Genomic DNA, 17,124 nt, shown 5'->3' on the forward strand with positions numbered 1-17,124 from the left:
CGTCAGTGCTGCTGTAAGAGCTTTTTTTTTGTTCCTGTTTTTAAACAAGCACACCCACACTCTGCCAAACTTCAGCCTCGCCGTTGTCCAAACACGGGCAAACCGTCGCTCACTGCGCTCAGGGAGGACGACACGGTTGGAACACAATCGTTTTCCCCTCTTCATGACAAGTCCATTTCAGACGGTTAAACCCCCGGCGCCAAATTCTATCCTTTCAGCAAGTCCATATCTCAGGAGCTGGAATCAAATGTTGTGCTTTTTAGAATTATTCTTTCCCTCCTCGCCATTGCTCTTTTCAATAGCCACATTAGTATGTCTCTCACTCTCTCTCTCGCTCTCTCTCTCTCGCGGGTGAGAAAATGAGTTTCTCTACCTCCCACCATTTCATTATCTGAGCGATCTCCCAGCGTGCGGTCCAATTCCTTCAGCAAGGCCCCGGTTTCCTGCCGACTCCTCCTCGCCCCACTTTGAATAGCCTCGCTAGAAACAAAATGGGGACAGGAGAGAAACCGGAGCAAGGAGGTAGAGAGAGCGAGCAGATTATTTATTTTTTTTCCTTTTACAGTAAATCAGAAACCTGTTAAATGTGTATGCGCAGCCACGGTGGCGTGCACGTGGATATGCCGCCCACGTGCCGGCCCCGTTGCGCCGGTTCTCGCCACCGGTCTTAGAAATATGCACCCACAAAAAACAACAGAGCATCTAATTGTGATGCAAACCCCTACAAAGTAAACATTTTTCTGTTTTGAAGAATATTGACTGGACCTGCAGGGCGAGCCATGTGCACTGCATGATAATGATATCTGAATTCAAGTGTTGAAAAGGGAATGGAAAGAAGGTAACAGCAGGGCGGAAATGACAGAAAATGACAGTAAATAACCACAGATTTAAACATCTTATTTTTCATTCATATGATTAGACACAGCAAGACGTACAGCTGACTTAAAGAAACCCTTGTTTTACACATGAAATGAGGAGATTCGGCTCTGAAAGGATATTATTATTTACCAGGCACGGTGAGATTAAAGATGCTGCAGGTGTAGGAGCCAGTCTACAGAGGGTAAGATTTGAATAAAATGAATAAATTAAATCAATGTTTAATATCAAATATCGTAAAATCCCAAAAGTCCTGGCTGTGAAGTTCCCCCGACTCAGCCCTCGCCCTACAAGACTTCCCAACAATAACCTGCAGCGCATGCATTTTTCATGCCTTATCCACCACCAGCGTAATTGTTTTGTGTCATTCAGCGTGCAACCTGATGACGCAAGCGAGGCGGCGCAGGACAGGGCTGGATTCCAAGCACACACACACACACACACACACACACACAGGCATCCATATAGGGGCAGCCTCTGCCTGGACGGGCTTTAGTTAAAGGACTTGACACTCGGAAGGAAGCCATACATCAACCTGTTACTATTTTTTTGGGGGGTAGCTGGGCTCGGCTGGACGAGTCAGTAATGCTATGGTTGCCATTTATCAAACGACAGGGTTACTGCGGCTCCGGATCGACGGGTTGCAGTCGCTGCAAACAAACAAAGAAAACAGGGGGCTGATGAATACAACCAGGCTGCCCACTGGGAACAGAGACGGAAGGCAAAGGAGGGGGGGAAGAAAAATAGAAGAGCGCGTGCCTCTGACAGAAAGCAAAACACTGACGCAAAAAAAAGAAGCAACACACTGTGGCGTCTCTCTGCCGCTGTCTTTCTCCACAGGTGCCAACATTAATGCACCTCTTTAAAAGGAAATATCCAACAACTGCTTTTTTTTTTTTTTACATAACATGACAACAATACATGCCTCTGTAAATAGATTACTGTGTATTGGACATCAATCGCTCACAGAGTAACCGGTACCTGGTTTGTACCGAGGGGGGGTTTCCCATCTCCATATTAACTTCATTATGTCGCGTTCATGTTGGAGCGGGAGGGGGAGAAGAATCTGATAACAGGTACTTGGAAATTCCATTAGTTCCGTCTGTGGTGGCGGATCAAAGAAGAAATCAGCGGGTTCGGGGGGGGAAAGGCTCTTCCTGTCACATCATCACACGCGGTGCATGGTGCGGCTCGCATTGGAACCATATTTAAATGCAAGCAGCACATTTGGGATCACCATACCAACAAACATTCGACGTTATCTTGCGGATGATTCGCTCGTTTTTCGGGAAGAAGTGTGTGATTCTACATTCAGAACACAGAGGGCGAGATCAGAGGAAGCAAAATAAATGCAAAATCTCATATGGTTTGCATTTGTCGACAAGAGGCATTTGCTGAATTGTTCTCAAAAACTTCTTAAACTTAACGACCACTAGAATCTCAGTAGAGCGCAAACCTCAGCCAAGAACCTCTCCTCACGAAGCTACATTTGAATACGCCAGACCCGGTCTTCTATTTGGATCCGCACCAGATTGCGCACACTCGTAAATATCAGTCCCCCTAAATGTGCTTATTCTCTGAGAAATAAGCAAAAGTGGTGAAATGGTGATGAAAGCAACGCTAAAGAAGGTGGGAAGAAAAAGGAGAGATAGATCCACCCCCTGATCCAGATCTGCACCAAAATAGGTTCTTGCTCAGGTCATGTCCCACCCCCGCCACAGGAATACATGGGAATCAGTCGGGTTGCTTTTGCGTAATTCTGCAAACAAACACAGACAATAAGACGGCCTCCTTGGTGGAGGTGATCACATCTAGGTCTCGGATTTGGCGACCCAGTTGCTGCAAATCTCGAGGCACTATTTCTTCGTGGCCTTTGTTTTGACGACCAAGTAAAGGAGGTTGTATAATTCCAGTTTTTCCGATTTAATTTCAAAGATTTGTTTTGTGTTTCGCCAGATAGATTTCCGCACCACCCTGGATTGGAACAAAATGCTACTGCTATAGGTTTTACTGGTTCTGATACAGACTCTGATTGGCTTCCTGTTTGTTTCAGCATTGATTTAAAGATTGACTTTTAAGGCTTTGCACAAACAAGCCCCTGTGCATGTCATGGACTTAATTCCCCAAATGAGCCTGCACGCCAATCTTCGAGAGGATAGCTGATACTTCCAGATTGTGATTGTAACAGCACCTGCCTGAAACTCTGCAATGACTAAGCAGCTGAGATCAGAAACGCTACATCAACAAATATCCTCGAAATATCTTCAAAATAATGAAATGTCCTTAAAAAAACACTTTCATCCCTGCGTGAATTTCATTTTTGTGGAGGAGTGCAACACAATTAAAGCTTATTAATATGATTATTATCTCCATTACATAAGAATGTCCACGGGCCGGTTTAAAAAAAGAAAGTGAAGAGTGGGCCTTTAGTTTGTGAAGCAGATGGCACGAGTTGCACTTTGAAGAAGCTTTAAAAAGTCAACTCAACACAGGCTGGACAGTGGGAGTGTTAACAGAGAGGCTGATGAAACCAGAAAGTGCCTGATAATCTCTAACAAATCATTTTTTTCCCGAACAAATAAAAGGAAAACATGTTTATTTATGTCTCGTGCTGGATTTAGGATACCTGCATCAGGCGCTTTCTGAAAACATGCTCGACGTCATACATATTTTACCACGGCGGGGGTACTTGACTGTCTCTTTACATGTTAACAGGTTTGCCGCGACACGACGAAAACACTTTGTGCGGAATGCACTTTGACCATATAATAATCCGGTGTCCTCGCATAATGATTCCGCACTTCAGGTTTACGCGATATTCCACGGGAACAAACACCTCGCCTCTCTGATGCTGCCGCGACAGAGAGCGGAGGGTGAAAAGTGATCAGTAATTACAGCCACGTGGGTCTTCGGCGAGGAGTCGTTGCAGGAGGAGGTGTTGGTGGTGCGGCGGTAAATATCGGTTGAGTGCTGATGAACATTTGAGCATTTCTACATGCCTGAAGGAATTCCATTAACCACTCTGATTAAAGTAATCATTGGAGCCATCGGTGCCTGTCAGATGCCGTCCCTGCCCTCTCAATTACCCAGATCTCCTTGAGCTCAATTGCTCACATCATCGCGGAGACCGGGTGGCGGGCGGGCGGGCGGGCACGTGGCGAAGGCAGCACCGAGGACGAGGCCTCTCCGGCGGGGGGGTAAGTGAGGCAACGCTTGAGCATATGTAAAATGTCCACCCCCCCTATATCTGTCTCAATCTACAGAGGACAGCCACGCATTGCTCTAATTATCACTCACACACAAGTGGTTCAAGTCCAAATGCGGGGGGATTAGGTGTATAGGAACAGTAGAGCCGTTAATCTCGATGAGCCACGGTATATACGATTCACACCCAAAGCTAACAGTTGCTTTCATTGTTGATTAGCTGACGATTATTGTCCATATTAATGTATTAAACACAAATAATCTTGTTTTGATGTGTCCAAATCCAGAAACAGATTAAGTTCAGTGTCACACAAGACTGAGACAAAAAAAAAAAGGGCAAATCGTGACAAAGCTGAAACCAGTAGGAATGTGACGTTGGTTAAATTGTTTCTATGGTTTGAACAGTCAATCGAGAAGAAGTCCATCTACTGCACCTGATTGTGTACATGCATCTCAGTGTAAATATCCACAGTCTCGCTATTTGCTTTGGAAAGTTTAATATCTAATTGTTTTTGGTAACTTGAACCATCCAACCACAGAATGAACTGAAGGGATGAGGGGCGGCACGGTGGCTCCTTTGTTTTGGTCGAATCTTGCAACCCCTATCTTGCACAGGTAAATTCAAAAATCTTAAATGCAACAGATTTAATGCACAGTCCACAGACATGGGGAGATACGGGCGTTAAATCGGGTCCCGCAGCTTATTTTCGGACCCAGCTTCATCTGGCCCCGTTCACGTGCCGCATCGAGCTGATCCCACTAACCGTAAACACAACATTCCGCCAGCACTATCCGATAAGTGATGAGGTGCAGTTTTATTCTGCTAAATCGAACCCCCCAAAAAAAAGTTTAATTAGCCTGGTATTTTCAGTCTTCGAAAAAAAATAATTGCCTCCAAGTAAAACTCAGCGTACTGAAAATAGCCGAGTGTTGAGCCAACACTCCATGCTGCTTCGTGCAGTTTCAAATGCGCTCCGCCATTCCACATTGATTAACTCTCAAACGGCAGCAAGTGAAATAGAATATTGGACCGAAGAAGCGTCCATCAACGTCTCCCGACCCTTTTTTTTTAAGCCAAACGAAGCCGGATTATGTGTTGCGCCACTTTCCCGAGCGCAGAGCCTCAAAAAGAAAAGAAACAAGACCTGTCCGCTTAAAGATCCCCTCGCCTTACGGAGAGCAGCGCGCGAGACAGTAGCAGCAACATCTGCAACAACATCACGCCTCGTGTTGCGTCACCCGCCCGCGTCAGCTTCTGCACAACGGGTCTAGCCATAAATCAGGGGGGCCTCTTGTGTAGCATGAGGCAACACGCTGTGAGATATTTCACCTCCTCCACTTTCTTCCTTTCCTGAATGCAGATGCTCCACCACTGCAGACGTCTCAATGTTTTTTCCTATGGAGCATATCTCGCGTCATCCCAACTGAACCGATGTAGTGAGAAAGCTGCATAGTCGGAGAAGCCATAGGTCATATAAAACCAGGAGGCCATTATAAAATCTGCCCAGCTTTAATGCTCCCATTTCTTTTTGGGACATTAAGAACCCATTGGCTGATTAAAAGCATCATTTCAAGTGGCAAGAGTCTCTCGGTGTACACACACACACACACACACACACACACACACACACACACACACACACACACACACACACACACACACACACACACACACACACACACACACACACACACACACACACACACACACACACACACACACCATACACGTGGGATGCTTCATGCACCCATCACTGTGGGACAGGGTGCTGGGTCATAACTGTAATAAAGGTCAATGCTGGGAGTTTGGGTGGGAGGGATGTGCAACACACACACACACACACACACACACACACATACAGTAATAACAAGCCCATTTGGACTGCATGATTCAGTGATTATGTAATTGTGCTCAAGCAGTTTTTCTTTTCCCTCTGGAGTTCTGTGAATTTAGCCAAATCATCCTGAAAAAAAATCCAACATTCAAGGAAAATAAATAAAACAACAGATTACCATCTGGGACACTTTTTTTTTGTTGTTGTTGTTAAATTCCGTCACTCGCACTGAGAGCTTCCTCGTGTTGCCGCACCTCTACGGACGGTTCTCGTTTTCATGCGGGCATGAGAAGAATTTACAGGGGAAAAAAAAAAAAAAATCCATGTCAGAAACTGTCAACACTGCGCAGTCCCACAGGCCACCGATGCCGGGAGACTGCACACACGTCTTGGCTATGATTCACATCGCCTGCTACATGCATGACACATCCACAGGCACACTCGGTTCCAGAGCGCTTCATCTCCCAAATGGTGCCTTCTGTTCTCATCCCGGGCTTCTCTGAAAAGATCCAGCAGAAGTTTTCATTTTTCTACATTATTGCAATTGAGAAAACGGGGGACTTGCATACAGCAGATCTTTGCTGACAGTTATTATAAATGCACGCGAATCAATAATGATTATGATAATCATTGCCTCTGAATGAACAATTAAGGGATGGATTAAGATTTCGGAGGGTTGTCTGCCTCCTCTCCAGAGAGATCCCTGCCAGTTCAGGAACATTGAATTCCTAAATGGTGACGCTCGCTGCACACTGAAAATGGTGGCGCGGTGCGTCCTCTGCATTTTTATAGACCTACTTTGCATATTGGATTTAAGTGGGTCAAGTTAGGAGCAAGTTATCAACAACAAAAAAAAAAAGTACATAAAGGATTGAAGGAACCATCAGCTTTTTCTCAACATATTGGGCTTGAGAAAAACAAGGACATATGTCTAAGAGGTGCTCACACGTGAAATAAACCAATAAAGAAAGAGGATAGAAGCAGAAATGTGAAAACAAACCCAATCCAGCAGCTGCACGTCTTAATCCGCATCAAAGTTTGGACCCATGACATTGTCAGAATGCTAAAATAGCATTTTTATTCCGCTCCAATTTTGTTGAAATAAATAACCAAATCATCACTTGCCAGGGCGTCGATGTGAACGCTGCCGTTACGGTATAATTGCGAAAGGGACAGCCTCGGATAATGCTCATTGATTGAAACTCCATTGATTCGAAGCCTCACCGAGACACTAGTTGCCCCTCGGAGTGAAGCACACCCATAGTGTGCCTTGATCTGCTTTGATTGAGTCCGCCACACGGCCAATTGTCATCACCCCGGAGTGCATTGTTATTTGATTACGCAAACGAAGAGAACTTCGCAGCCCTGCAGGGGACCGCACTGTTTTTGGATGATTGGTTCAGCCCCCTGTCTGAAAGTGAAACCCCCCCCCCAAAAAAAACAAAATCATAAAATCCCAAGGTTCCTCCATCATATCAACCAGCAACAGCTTCAATGTTCCTCATGAGCACATTATATGAACCTGACATCATGTTTTATTCGATGACAATAACATAGTTTGGTCAATATAGTGCAATAAGTGCAAAGCAATCAAAACAAATTAAAATTGATAAGGGATAGAGAATCTGCGAATGCTTGTATAAAAATAGGTGTTACATTGATTAAAATATCAGTATTACACAACATAATTAATACTTCAAATATCCTTTATGAATTTTGCTTTTGATAACATATCAATTCTACATATTGAAAATGAATACCCATATTCATTTTTAATATAATAATCTCCTTTATGAGACTCATTTAAAGGCTAACTCGCCTTTCCAATTCCAAAAAGTGCAGAAAGCATACAAAGACACTTTTTTTATCATCTTCTTCAAATGAGGCAGTCTTTTTTTTTTTGTCCTTTTTTTTTTTTAACATTGGGGGTGTGCCACTTTTCAAAATAAGCCACTTTTACAATGCAGAGCTACAGTAAATGAAACTACAAACATAAGCTTTTTCAGAGGATCATGAAGAATGATGACACAGGTAATATTGATGTAGAATCAAAAGTTTTGAAAAGACATGGCAGATTATATCAATAAATACTTACTTACAGTCTACAGCAGAAAATAGTCCTACACAGTTTTCGATGATCTGCTGTACAGTGTTTTTGTCCGGGAGTGATTTTTATAAACATTTTTTTTTTTTTTCATCTGATTCACAATAAACCTTATGCATGGTTATATTCCTGAAAATGAAGTTGGGTAAGATTTACCTGTACACTTACATTTCTGTGTGTTATTTCGATCTTCACCATAGAAAAATAGATTTTGCATCATCAGTTAAGCGGAGCAACTTTGTTCGTCCGTGTCTCAGAAAGCTGTATCCGTTCCTGTAATGTCATGTTTCAGAAATAAGAATAAGATTGTTCGGCACACCCCGGTTTTTTTTTTTTTTAAACTCCATTTCGCCTTCGCTTGTTTGTATTGTGCCAAGGCACCCCTATGAACTGAGCCACTGTTTCAAGGAGGGTCAAGAGAGACAAATGCTTCGTTACATTAATGACTCTGTTGCTCAGAACTGGCTAAAGGTGGTCTGTTTCTCCAGAACTTCGAGGTAATCGGGCTCAGACTGCAGTTTAGCTTTTAGCTCCAAATACTCATTTCTATTGGGCTCGACATAGACAGTACTGGGTGCCGTGCCATAGAGCACTGTTTCTCTTATCCTCTCCGGGTGCAAGAACTGACGTCTGACATCAAAATTTGGGTTGTACGTGTACGACACCGGCCCCGTGTACTTGAACTCTAAATTGGCACCTGCGGGGAGGGACGGGATGGACTGATGGGGCGACTGCTTATCCGGCTCCAGGATGCCTCGGAAGAAATGGTCTGCATCCTGGACGGGGGAGGGGTTTTCCCGGGGCTCGATGGTGCTAACACTGTACGTCGGGCTCCTCATCGTGCTGCCATCCCTCTCCTCGTCTGTGGTACTCCTGTATGTGACCTTGAGCTCGTGGAGGTCACGGTAATCCTCCACTGTGTTTCCCTCCCGTGACCTGTAAATGGGGTTTTTGCACATGTGGCCCATGGGGTGGGGAATATACTCATAGACGTGACTGGCCGGGGCCTTAACTTTCGGGCCGGAGCGGTTGCTGTAGAGGCTGTACTGCAAGTTAAAAGAGCTGACATCTGAATTGTTGGTGCTAGTGCGGTCACTCTGTGACTTTTTGCGCTTTTTCATCACTACAACAAACAGCCCTGCGGCCACAAAGACGGACATGATGAAAACAAGCAGGAGGCTGAGGATGAGGACAGAGAGGGGGACAGTGCTGCTCGGGGTGTTGAACTTCTGCGGAGCCGCTGTGGTGACGACCCGGTCGTCCATGGGCTCGTCCGTCGGGGTGCTCGACGAGACGTATGCATCGGAGTAGTCTGGGCAGAGCTGCTCCGACTGGATGGAGCGCAGGTCCACTGCTGTGTGGCGTTTGGGCGTCTCGCACACGATCTCATTAACCACAGTGCCAGCGCTGAGCTGCTCCAGCCATATCTTCATCCCCACTATGTCACAGGAGCAGTCCCAGGGATTTTCAAACAGATCTATCTGCAACAGCAGCTTCAGCTGATCTAATACACCACTCACAGGCAGGTTTTGGAAATGGTTGTTACGCAGATTCAGCCGAGACAGAGAGAGGCTGGAAAAGATGCCCACAGGTAAGGTTTTCAGGACGTTATTGTTGAGGAAAAGCAGCTGGAGGTTAGGGAGGTAACGGAAAGCGGCCTCATCAACCTCCTTGATTTTGTTGTACTCTAAATAAAGATACTGCAAGTTCTGCAAACCAAAAAACATTTCTCCTGTAAGCCCGTCCATGAGATTACCATTTAAATACAGCCTACGCAGGTTGGTTAAATCCCCAAAAGCCCGGTCGTGGATCAGTGTTATCCTGTTGTTTCCCAGGTGAAGCAAATCCAATCCAGTGGCATCGACAAAATCTGATCTCCGCACCACAGGGATGTAATTTCCAGTGAGATACATTTTTTTAGGATTGTATGGCTTGGGTTTTAGATCAGAAATGCTTTCAATCTTTCTCTCTTGGCAGTTGACATTTAGCCCAATTTCAGATATCTGCAGATTACATGTGCAGGTTGTGGGGCAGTCCAAAGGCACAGGAGATTTGGTCTGAAAAGCAATGATGGGGCCATAGTTGTGAGGGTTGCCGCCTGATAACCGGGACGTGGGCTTTACCCTAGTTCTGTTAAATTGTCGCGTGCCCTTGGTAGGCCTGGAGGAGGACCTAAAAACAGCCGAGGAGGTGGCAGAGGCGGTGACAGAAGCAGGTGTGGTCTGGTAATATCCATTAGTGCTGCTAGGGGGCGCAGGCCTGACCGTGTCCTCTGGGGGTCTTCTTGGGCAGAGTTCCTGCTTCGATACCTCATCCAGGTCCCTGCCATGGAGCCTGAACGGCGTCTCACACACCACCTCCCCCACCAGGGCCGTATATGCTATACTCTCCAGCCAAGCCTTCAGAGCGATGAGCTCGCAGGAGCAATTCCACGGGTTCTCCTCCAGTTGTAATTCCACAACTTTGTCCATGTGCTCCAGGAGGCCGATGTAGGGGAACATTTTTAACCGGTTTCCCCTCAGGTCCAGGTGTGTCAGGGGAACATTCCGGAAGATATTCGGAGGCAGGGCAAAGAGTAGGTTGTCGTTCAGTATCATAACTGTTAGTTGGTGCAGTTTGCTCAAGGCATTGGGTTCTATGTTGGTGATGTAATTGTAATCAATCTGCAGATATTCCAAACTCTCCAGTCCCGCAAAGGTGTCATCCCGAAGAATTTCGATCTTGTTGTTGTTCAGGTGCAACCTTTTTAATCCCTGGAGCCCGTTGAAGGCGCCGGACTCCACCTCCGAGATGTCATTGTTTCCCAAGTGCAGGATGGTCACCCCGGTGTAATTGATGAAATCGTTGACTGACAGCTTCTTCAGGAGGTTCCCTGTCAGCAGGAGGTGGTACATGGAGAAATGGACGGGGCTGATCTCCGTCAATCTGATGATCCCCCGGTTCTCGCAGCTCACCGTCAGGATCCCTTCCTTCTCCTCGCATGTGCACAGGTTTCGACAGATCTCCCCATAATTGTCATACATCTCGACCAGCCTCAGAGATGATGCAATCAGAAGGATTATTTTTAGGATCCAGATATGCATTTTTCCTGGGAGAGGGTGCCCCAGCTCACTCAAGTGCGGTACCAATATGAGGAGTCATCTAAGGAAGGGGAAAGAAAAGGATGGGTTCTGTTTTACATAGAGCATGGAAATTACATATGTGAAAACATGTATTTACAAAAATGTATATAGAAAGGGAATCAACCCCCTACAGGAGCCGAATCCCTGAAGAACAAACATAAGACATTCATAACAAACACGGAGGCAAAGACAAGTGGGCCTATAGATGTGTGTTCATTATGCAGATGTGCTATGTCGGCGTCCTTTTTGGCTCGTGACGGTGTCAGAAAACAAGTGACCCAGATGATTTTTTTTTTTTCTTCAAATAATCGCGCACCTAAACGATAACATAATCCAGTTGATAAAACAACTCCCCGCGGTGGATGGCCACTGCGCATTTTGATAGCTCGCCTGAATTCCAATTCATCTTGGGAGGAAGAAAAAAAAAAGAAGCTTCGCCATCCACCGTGTGCAGACTAATAGATCTGCTCTTTACTAATGCAATCTCTTGAGAATTCCCACAAAAAACAAAAAAAACCACAAGCCCCACTATCAAGATATCTCAACGCACATCGCTGTGCGTGAACGGGATGATGTGGCGTCTCGCTGTTTCTTCTGCGATTCAATCTTCTCCCCTTCAAAACTAACATTCAAATCTGGGAGGCGAACTCCCCACTCTCCTGCCCACGAAGGTTTCTCACTCACCCCGCATAGCCGACGACTTGGTAACAGTGGGGAAACTGTCGGATCCCTTTTCTCCAGCTCCGTCCAAACAACATAAGGACGGGGGGGTGGGGGTGGGGGATCTATTCGCATGCTATGGTTAAAATAATCCTGGGTGAAACAAAAACACCGGCTCTCACTGGCGAGTCGGCTGCGAGAAGGCAGCCAGTGTACATCTTAAATCCGGCCTGCGATCAAAAAAACAAAAAAACATGTATATGTGAAAAGCAGCCTACAAGGCGACAGTCGCAGCCCTTCTTCTGCCCACGGGTGGGAAAAGAAACGAGAGGAGTTGATCACAGGCAAATAAGCAAGTGCGGGTGATCTAATGGCGGGTCTCGGATCGAAAATGCATTTTGACGTGGAGTAAATAATTCCATAATCAAGTATTCTGTATGGCATCTGCTATATAAAAGGTTACAGATAGTCGCCCCCCCCCTCCTCTCGCTCTCTCTCGCTCCCCTTCGCCTCTCTCTGTCCGCCAGAGACGCGTGAGCGCGCGTGCACACACACACACACACACACACACACACACACACACACACACACACACACACACACACACACGGTCCGTTTCTTAAAAGAACACACAAGCCTACACACACCGACCCACTAAATCTACCCAAACGCGCGTACGAACATGCAAAGATATGCTGCCCATGCATGGGCTGTCCATGTCTGCCCCCCTTTCCCTCCCTCTCATTCATTACCGTGTCTTACATTTGAGTTTATTATCACCGCCTCGAGAAAATGCCCGTCGAACCTGTGCGTGTAATGAAGACGTTCTCGAAAGCGCAGTGGCGGTGGGTGCTTGGGATCCGGAGCGGACGGAACTGTGGTGATCGTATGTGTGGGCACGGAGACGCAGGCTCCGCGGGGCTGGTTGCGGCCACAGCAGCAGACACGTCGCTCGACAGCATCTTCCGGAAGAAAATAAATAAATAAAAATCTGGATCAACTTTGCGCCTGGCGAGGGAAAACCAGTGATTTCAGCACCACGGAGAGGTCCCCGTCGAATAGCGCGACGTCGCGTGGAAAACGGGGATTTCAGCACCGCGGACAGATGCCGCTCTGAGAAATGTGTTAAAGCATGTAATGTCGACAAGAGACAGAAGAGAGACAGGGAAAGGGAGAGAGAGAGAGAGAAAATCATTGTCCTCTTACCGTGTTGATCCCGGTAAACGCCAAAGCATCCCGAAAATCACGGCTGTGCCCCTTCTCTTCCCTCCAGCCTCTGTGGGAACATGGGTTTCGTGGTTCCACCTTGCGTCAGGCGTTGGGAAATGAAATAAGAATAATACCCCAAAAAAAAAAAAAAAAAAAAAAAAAAGAATCCTCAAAGTCAAGTCTCCTCTGCGTTTAGCTCCATGAGCCGGGCATCGGCGAGCGCATGTACGCGGGTCTCGCTCACGCCGAGGACGTGACGGCAAAAGGGGGCTCCCGTGTTCTTCCAGCGGCGGCCGGAATTAGCAGTGTCATGTCGGAGGAGCGAGCCACGGCCAAAGTTCGCAAACGCGTCGTAATCCCACATCAGACGCGTCCTGCCGCATGCATTTTAACTGTGACTTTCATCCATGCGCACTGGCGGAGCGCGGAGGAGAAGAGAGGCACGGATATTCCCCCCCTCGCCTGTGTGCCAGTGGTGCGGCTGGTACCAGTTTATGCACAGATCTGCCCAAGGTCTCGTTTTTATTTCGGCTGCCAGACACATCGACCGCACATCAGTGGGTAGCGCTCCTCCGGCGTTTTCTCCTGCACCTTTGGACGCGAGAATCCGATCCGCCGTCTCCAGTCCCGCATGGGTCACAAGATATCCCGCGTATGTGCACACACAACGCGCAAACACAGGCTTTATCACCCCCCCCACCGCCGCCACCACCACCACCACCAACGTTTCAACTAGTGGAACTTGATCTTGGTTGGTGCAAACCAGCGCATCCCCTACAGCGATGGACGTATTATGACACAATTACCATCGTGTGACAGCAGGAATCACTCGTGAAAAACGCATAAATCCCCCAATCTCTGCACTGTCTCGGCGCAGAAATGAAAAGCAATTTAATGCGTGCAATAGTCTTTAAGGGGGTATGGTAATGTGGAGGCGGTGGGCTTGGGTAGGAGGAGGAGGAGGAGGAGGAGGAGGCGGAGAGGAAGGCGAGGTGGGGAAGAGAAAAGAATAAGGGAGGCTGGATGTAGACCCGTAGAGGGCAGCACAATGATGAAAAAAGGCATATTGGCCGCCTTGCATGATCCAGGCTCCTCTGTGTGCGTCAGTGGATTTGAATTCAACAGCAACAACCATTAGATCAGTCACTCAACATCTTCCCCCCCCACACGTTAGAAACCCACAACTGGACAGGACAAGCTCCCCCTCCCCTTAATACTGGCAGTAGTCATCAAGGGGCCTTTTGATTTCCTCAGGGAGAAGGGGGGAGCAGATGCATATTGCCCTGACACTCATCCTGGATCCATCATGTCTCTTCATTATCCCGTCTGGGAAAGATATTCCTCCAGACAAGCCGGCTGGAAGACATTTCTTATTAGCGCATTGTTTGCATTCCCCTCCCTCACATTGTTGGCTCCTTGAGCCCCCTGCTATGACAATGTGCGCCGTGGAAACACAACAATAATCAGTCCGTGTATCATTGTAACTCAAAGATGACCTGCGATTTACTTTCAGCTCAGAGTTGGGATTAAAGTTGCATCAGACAAATAAGGTCAGGCCAAACATTCATTTATATACCTTGAATCTCTTTATGGACGCTTCCAAGTGCAAAGATTAAGCCTATAGTCCCAGGAGACACATTTTTTAAAAAAGATCTGCATTGAAAGAAATGAATTTACTGTAGGATTAGGCGTAATCCAGTTTCGCTGCGTTTTAGCCCCCTAATGCTGCCATGTAGCTGCAGGCGCTCTGTATTTTTACCAAACCGTGGCTTATCTGGCCCCCGTTGAAAGAGCGAATCAAGTCAAAGCCACAGCTGCCCTCTTACCCTCTTTGCTGTGGGACAAGAAAACTTTAGAAGCACTCGACTAAAGCCCGCAACAGTAAATCGAATTAAATCCAGCATATGGTGGACCGCCATGTCCAAAGAGATTTCCCACTTAGTCAGTATTGTGTGGTAATAAGTCAAATCTTATGCTCTCTTTAGCATGCAGGGAGCGGCAATAAGCAGATGTGGCATCCGTGCCGCCTTTCGCGAAAATTAACCGTGCAGTTGCATTGAATTATCTTAAAGTCTCTCGCTCTGTAATCGTATTAACAGTGGGCTATCCTGTGGGGGGGGGGGACAAATCGGTATCTGTGGAACCCCCGGCTGGAATACAAAATCCAGCCGGGTGTTCGCTCCCTCCCTCTGGGTGAGAATGTGGCTGGCTCCCCTGAGAGGCACCGCGGCATCAAAGAGAAGAGAGTAGCTGTCCGAACTCATTTGGTGCCTTAAAAGACTTGTCGATGTGACAGGTAGATGCCCTTAATGAAGTAAAACCTGAATGATGACAGCTGGGGTGTGTTTGTGCAAGGTTTATAGATATATTGTCAAAGTTCTTTACACTGGTATATGTGTGTGTGTGTGTGTGTGTGTGTGTCCGGGGAATGTTTCCCACACGAAGCCACGTGCGTGCATGTGCACACAAATTGGAGGTTTGTGTGCATGAACATGAATCTGCCCTTCGCAAAAGGCTAATGGGTTCATGCAAACGTGAACGATATTCACCCAGATTAGCTGCATAAAACACACAACATCATAATCATTATAATCTGGGGGAAAATGTTCACGGAATTAAATGGCAACGAACGTTCATATTAAAGGGAATGAACCACACTTAGTTTTTTTTGACGAGCTCATCTGAATAACAGCTATTATGTCGTGCAGAAGGTGAATATGTATTTATTTATTCATTTGTGAATGAATGAACAAAAAAACAGAGAAAACACTTTTGACAATGGGGGTTTTACACTTCTCCCAACATTGCGGTTTCCGACCCCTGCTCCGAGAGCATTATGGGTAATGTAGTGCTTTCGATACAATTAAAACATCCGGCCCTTTAAATTATTGCTGGTAATTCACGAGTTAAATATTCATCAACAGTAGTTTAATCAAGTAACGTCACAGCATCATCTTATAGAGTTAGAAACCTGTAGCTATGATTGTCACAGCTTTCCTGTGTTCTGTGCCCGATTGTCTCGTGTGTTGTCCTAGCTCTCCAGCGTTGTTTCTTGTTTCTCTGCCTGATTCCTGTTCTGACCTGCCTTCTTGGACCCTGGATTCCCTTTTTTCCCCTGCTCCCTATTGGATTTGTTTGCCCTCGTTGACGGTCTGCCTGGTTTTGACCCCTGCTCCTTCATTAAACCTGAACTCTTGCTACATCTAGACTGCTCGAGTGTCGTGCTATTGGGCTCTCGTTTGCCATTTTGTGTACCCTGACAACAACGTGGAGCTGAGAGACGTAATGTGGCCGTAGCTTAGTTCCTTTCTAGTTCTAGTTCATTTCCAAATGTCATTGTAATGTTGTCTAATGGGATGAACGTGTGCTGGCCCGGTGGCTTCATTTGGTAGCGTTGACATGGTAACTGCACCGTGCGACTGTGCCAGACAAGCACGACGAACCAGAACAAAAGGTTGTATCCAGGTACCAGAATTAGAGCAAGCTCCGTCTCCACATCATATGCTTTCCTCAAGGAATTGATGAATCATTTTTTTTTGTTCCTGTTTGAAACTGACGAGGACATTCGAAGCGGGTCAGTCCACCATGATCGTGAACTTCCCTCGGCTACACACATCAGTCTGAGCATGCTGCGGTGGAATCGGTTGTCATGGTATTCTCATCCAAAGTCTGGAGTTTTGGACTCGGCTGTCTGTGCCATCAAAGGTATCGCCTTCTGGTAGACAGGAGCCAAAATCAGTGAGCAGGGGAAATAATTAACGACAAAAGTGAAAGGAAAAAAACATCTCGGTAAGGACGTACACCACAAACCCTGCACCAGTGATTCTTTTTTTGAAATTAATTTGAAAATGGTATATTTAGAATTCATCTTCCCGCATTTCATTTTACAGCTCTGCTTGATGAATTGAGTTCAGTGAGGGGCTTAGTGTGGCGCCTTGAGCTTGTCGTGAATAAAACAGGATGAACGTGTCTTACTGGACCTTTTATCCATACGTGTGATGAGCAGATTTACTATAAAGCAGGCACAGACTCTACTGCACCTATTTTACTTAATGTTGCTTCTAAATCTTACAATTTGGATGTATCGCCATGCAGGAGGTGTATTGAAAACTCC

General features: G+C 46.4%; 1 protein-coding gene across 2 annotated transcripts; it reads right to left on the minus strand.

Annotated features, from left to right (window-relative positions):
• Positions 1-7,408: 7,408 nt before the first annotated feature.
• LOC118103175 (SLIT and NTRK-like protein 5) lies at positions 7,409-13,704 on the minus strand. Of its 2 annotated transcripts, none has more exons than XM_035149805.2 (2): positions 13,008-13,704; positions 7,409-11,160 (listed from the first exon to the last, which is right to left on the minus strand). In XM_035149805.2, the coding sequence occupies exon 2, from the start codon at positions 11,100-11,102 to the stop codon at positions 8,475-8,477; it is 2,628 nt and encodes an 875-aa protein (XP_035005696.1). In that variant the 5' UTR covers positions 11,103-11,160; positions 13,008-13,704; the 3' UTR covers positions 7,409-8,474. The 2 variants fall into 2 exon arrangements, with proteins under 2 accessions (XP_035005696.1, XP_035005697.1); XM_035149806.2 differs by lacking the exon at positions 13,008-13,704 and adding an exon at positions 11,826-11,908.
• Positions 13,705-17,124: the final 3,420 nt, after the last annotated feature.

The sequence above is a fragment of the Hippoglossus stenolepis genome, chromosome 24 (genome assembly GCF_022539355.2).
Source record: "Hippoglossus stenolepis isolate QCI-W04-F060 chromosome 24, HSTE1.2, whole genome shotgun sequence".
NCBI classification, from domain to species: Eukaryota; Metazoa; Chordata; class Actinopteri; order Pleuronectiformes; family Pleuronectidae; genus Hippoglossus; species Hippoglossus stenolepis.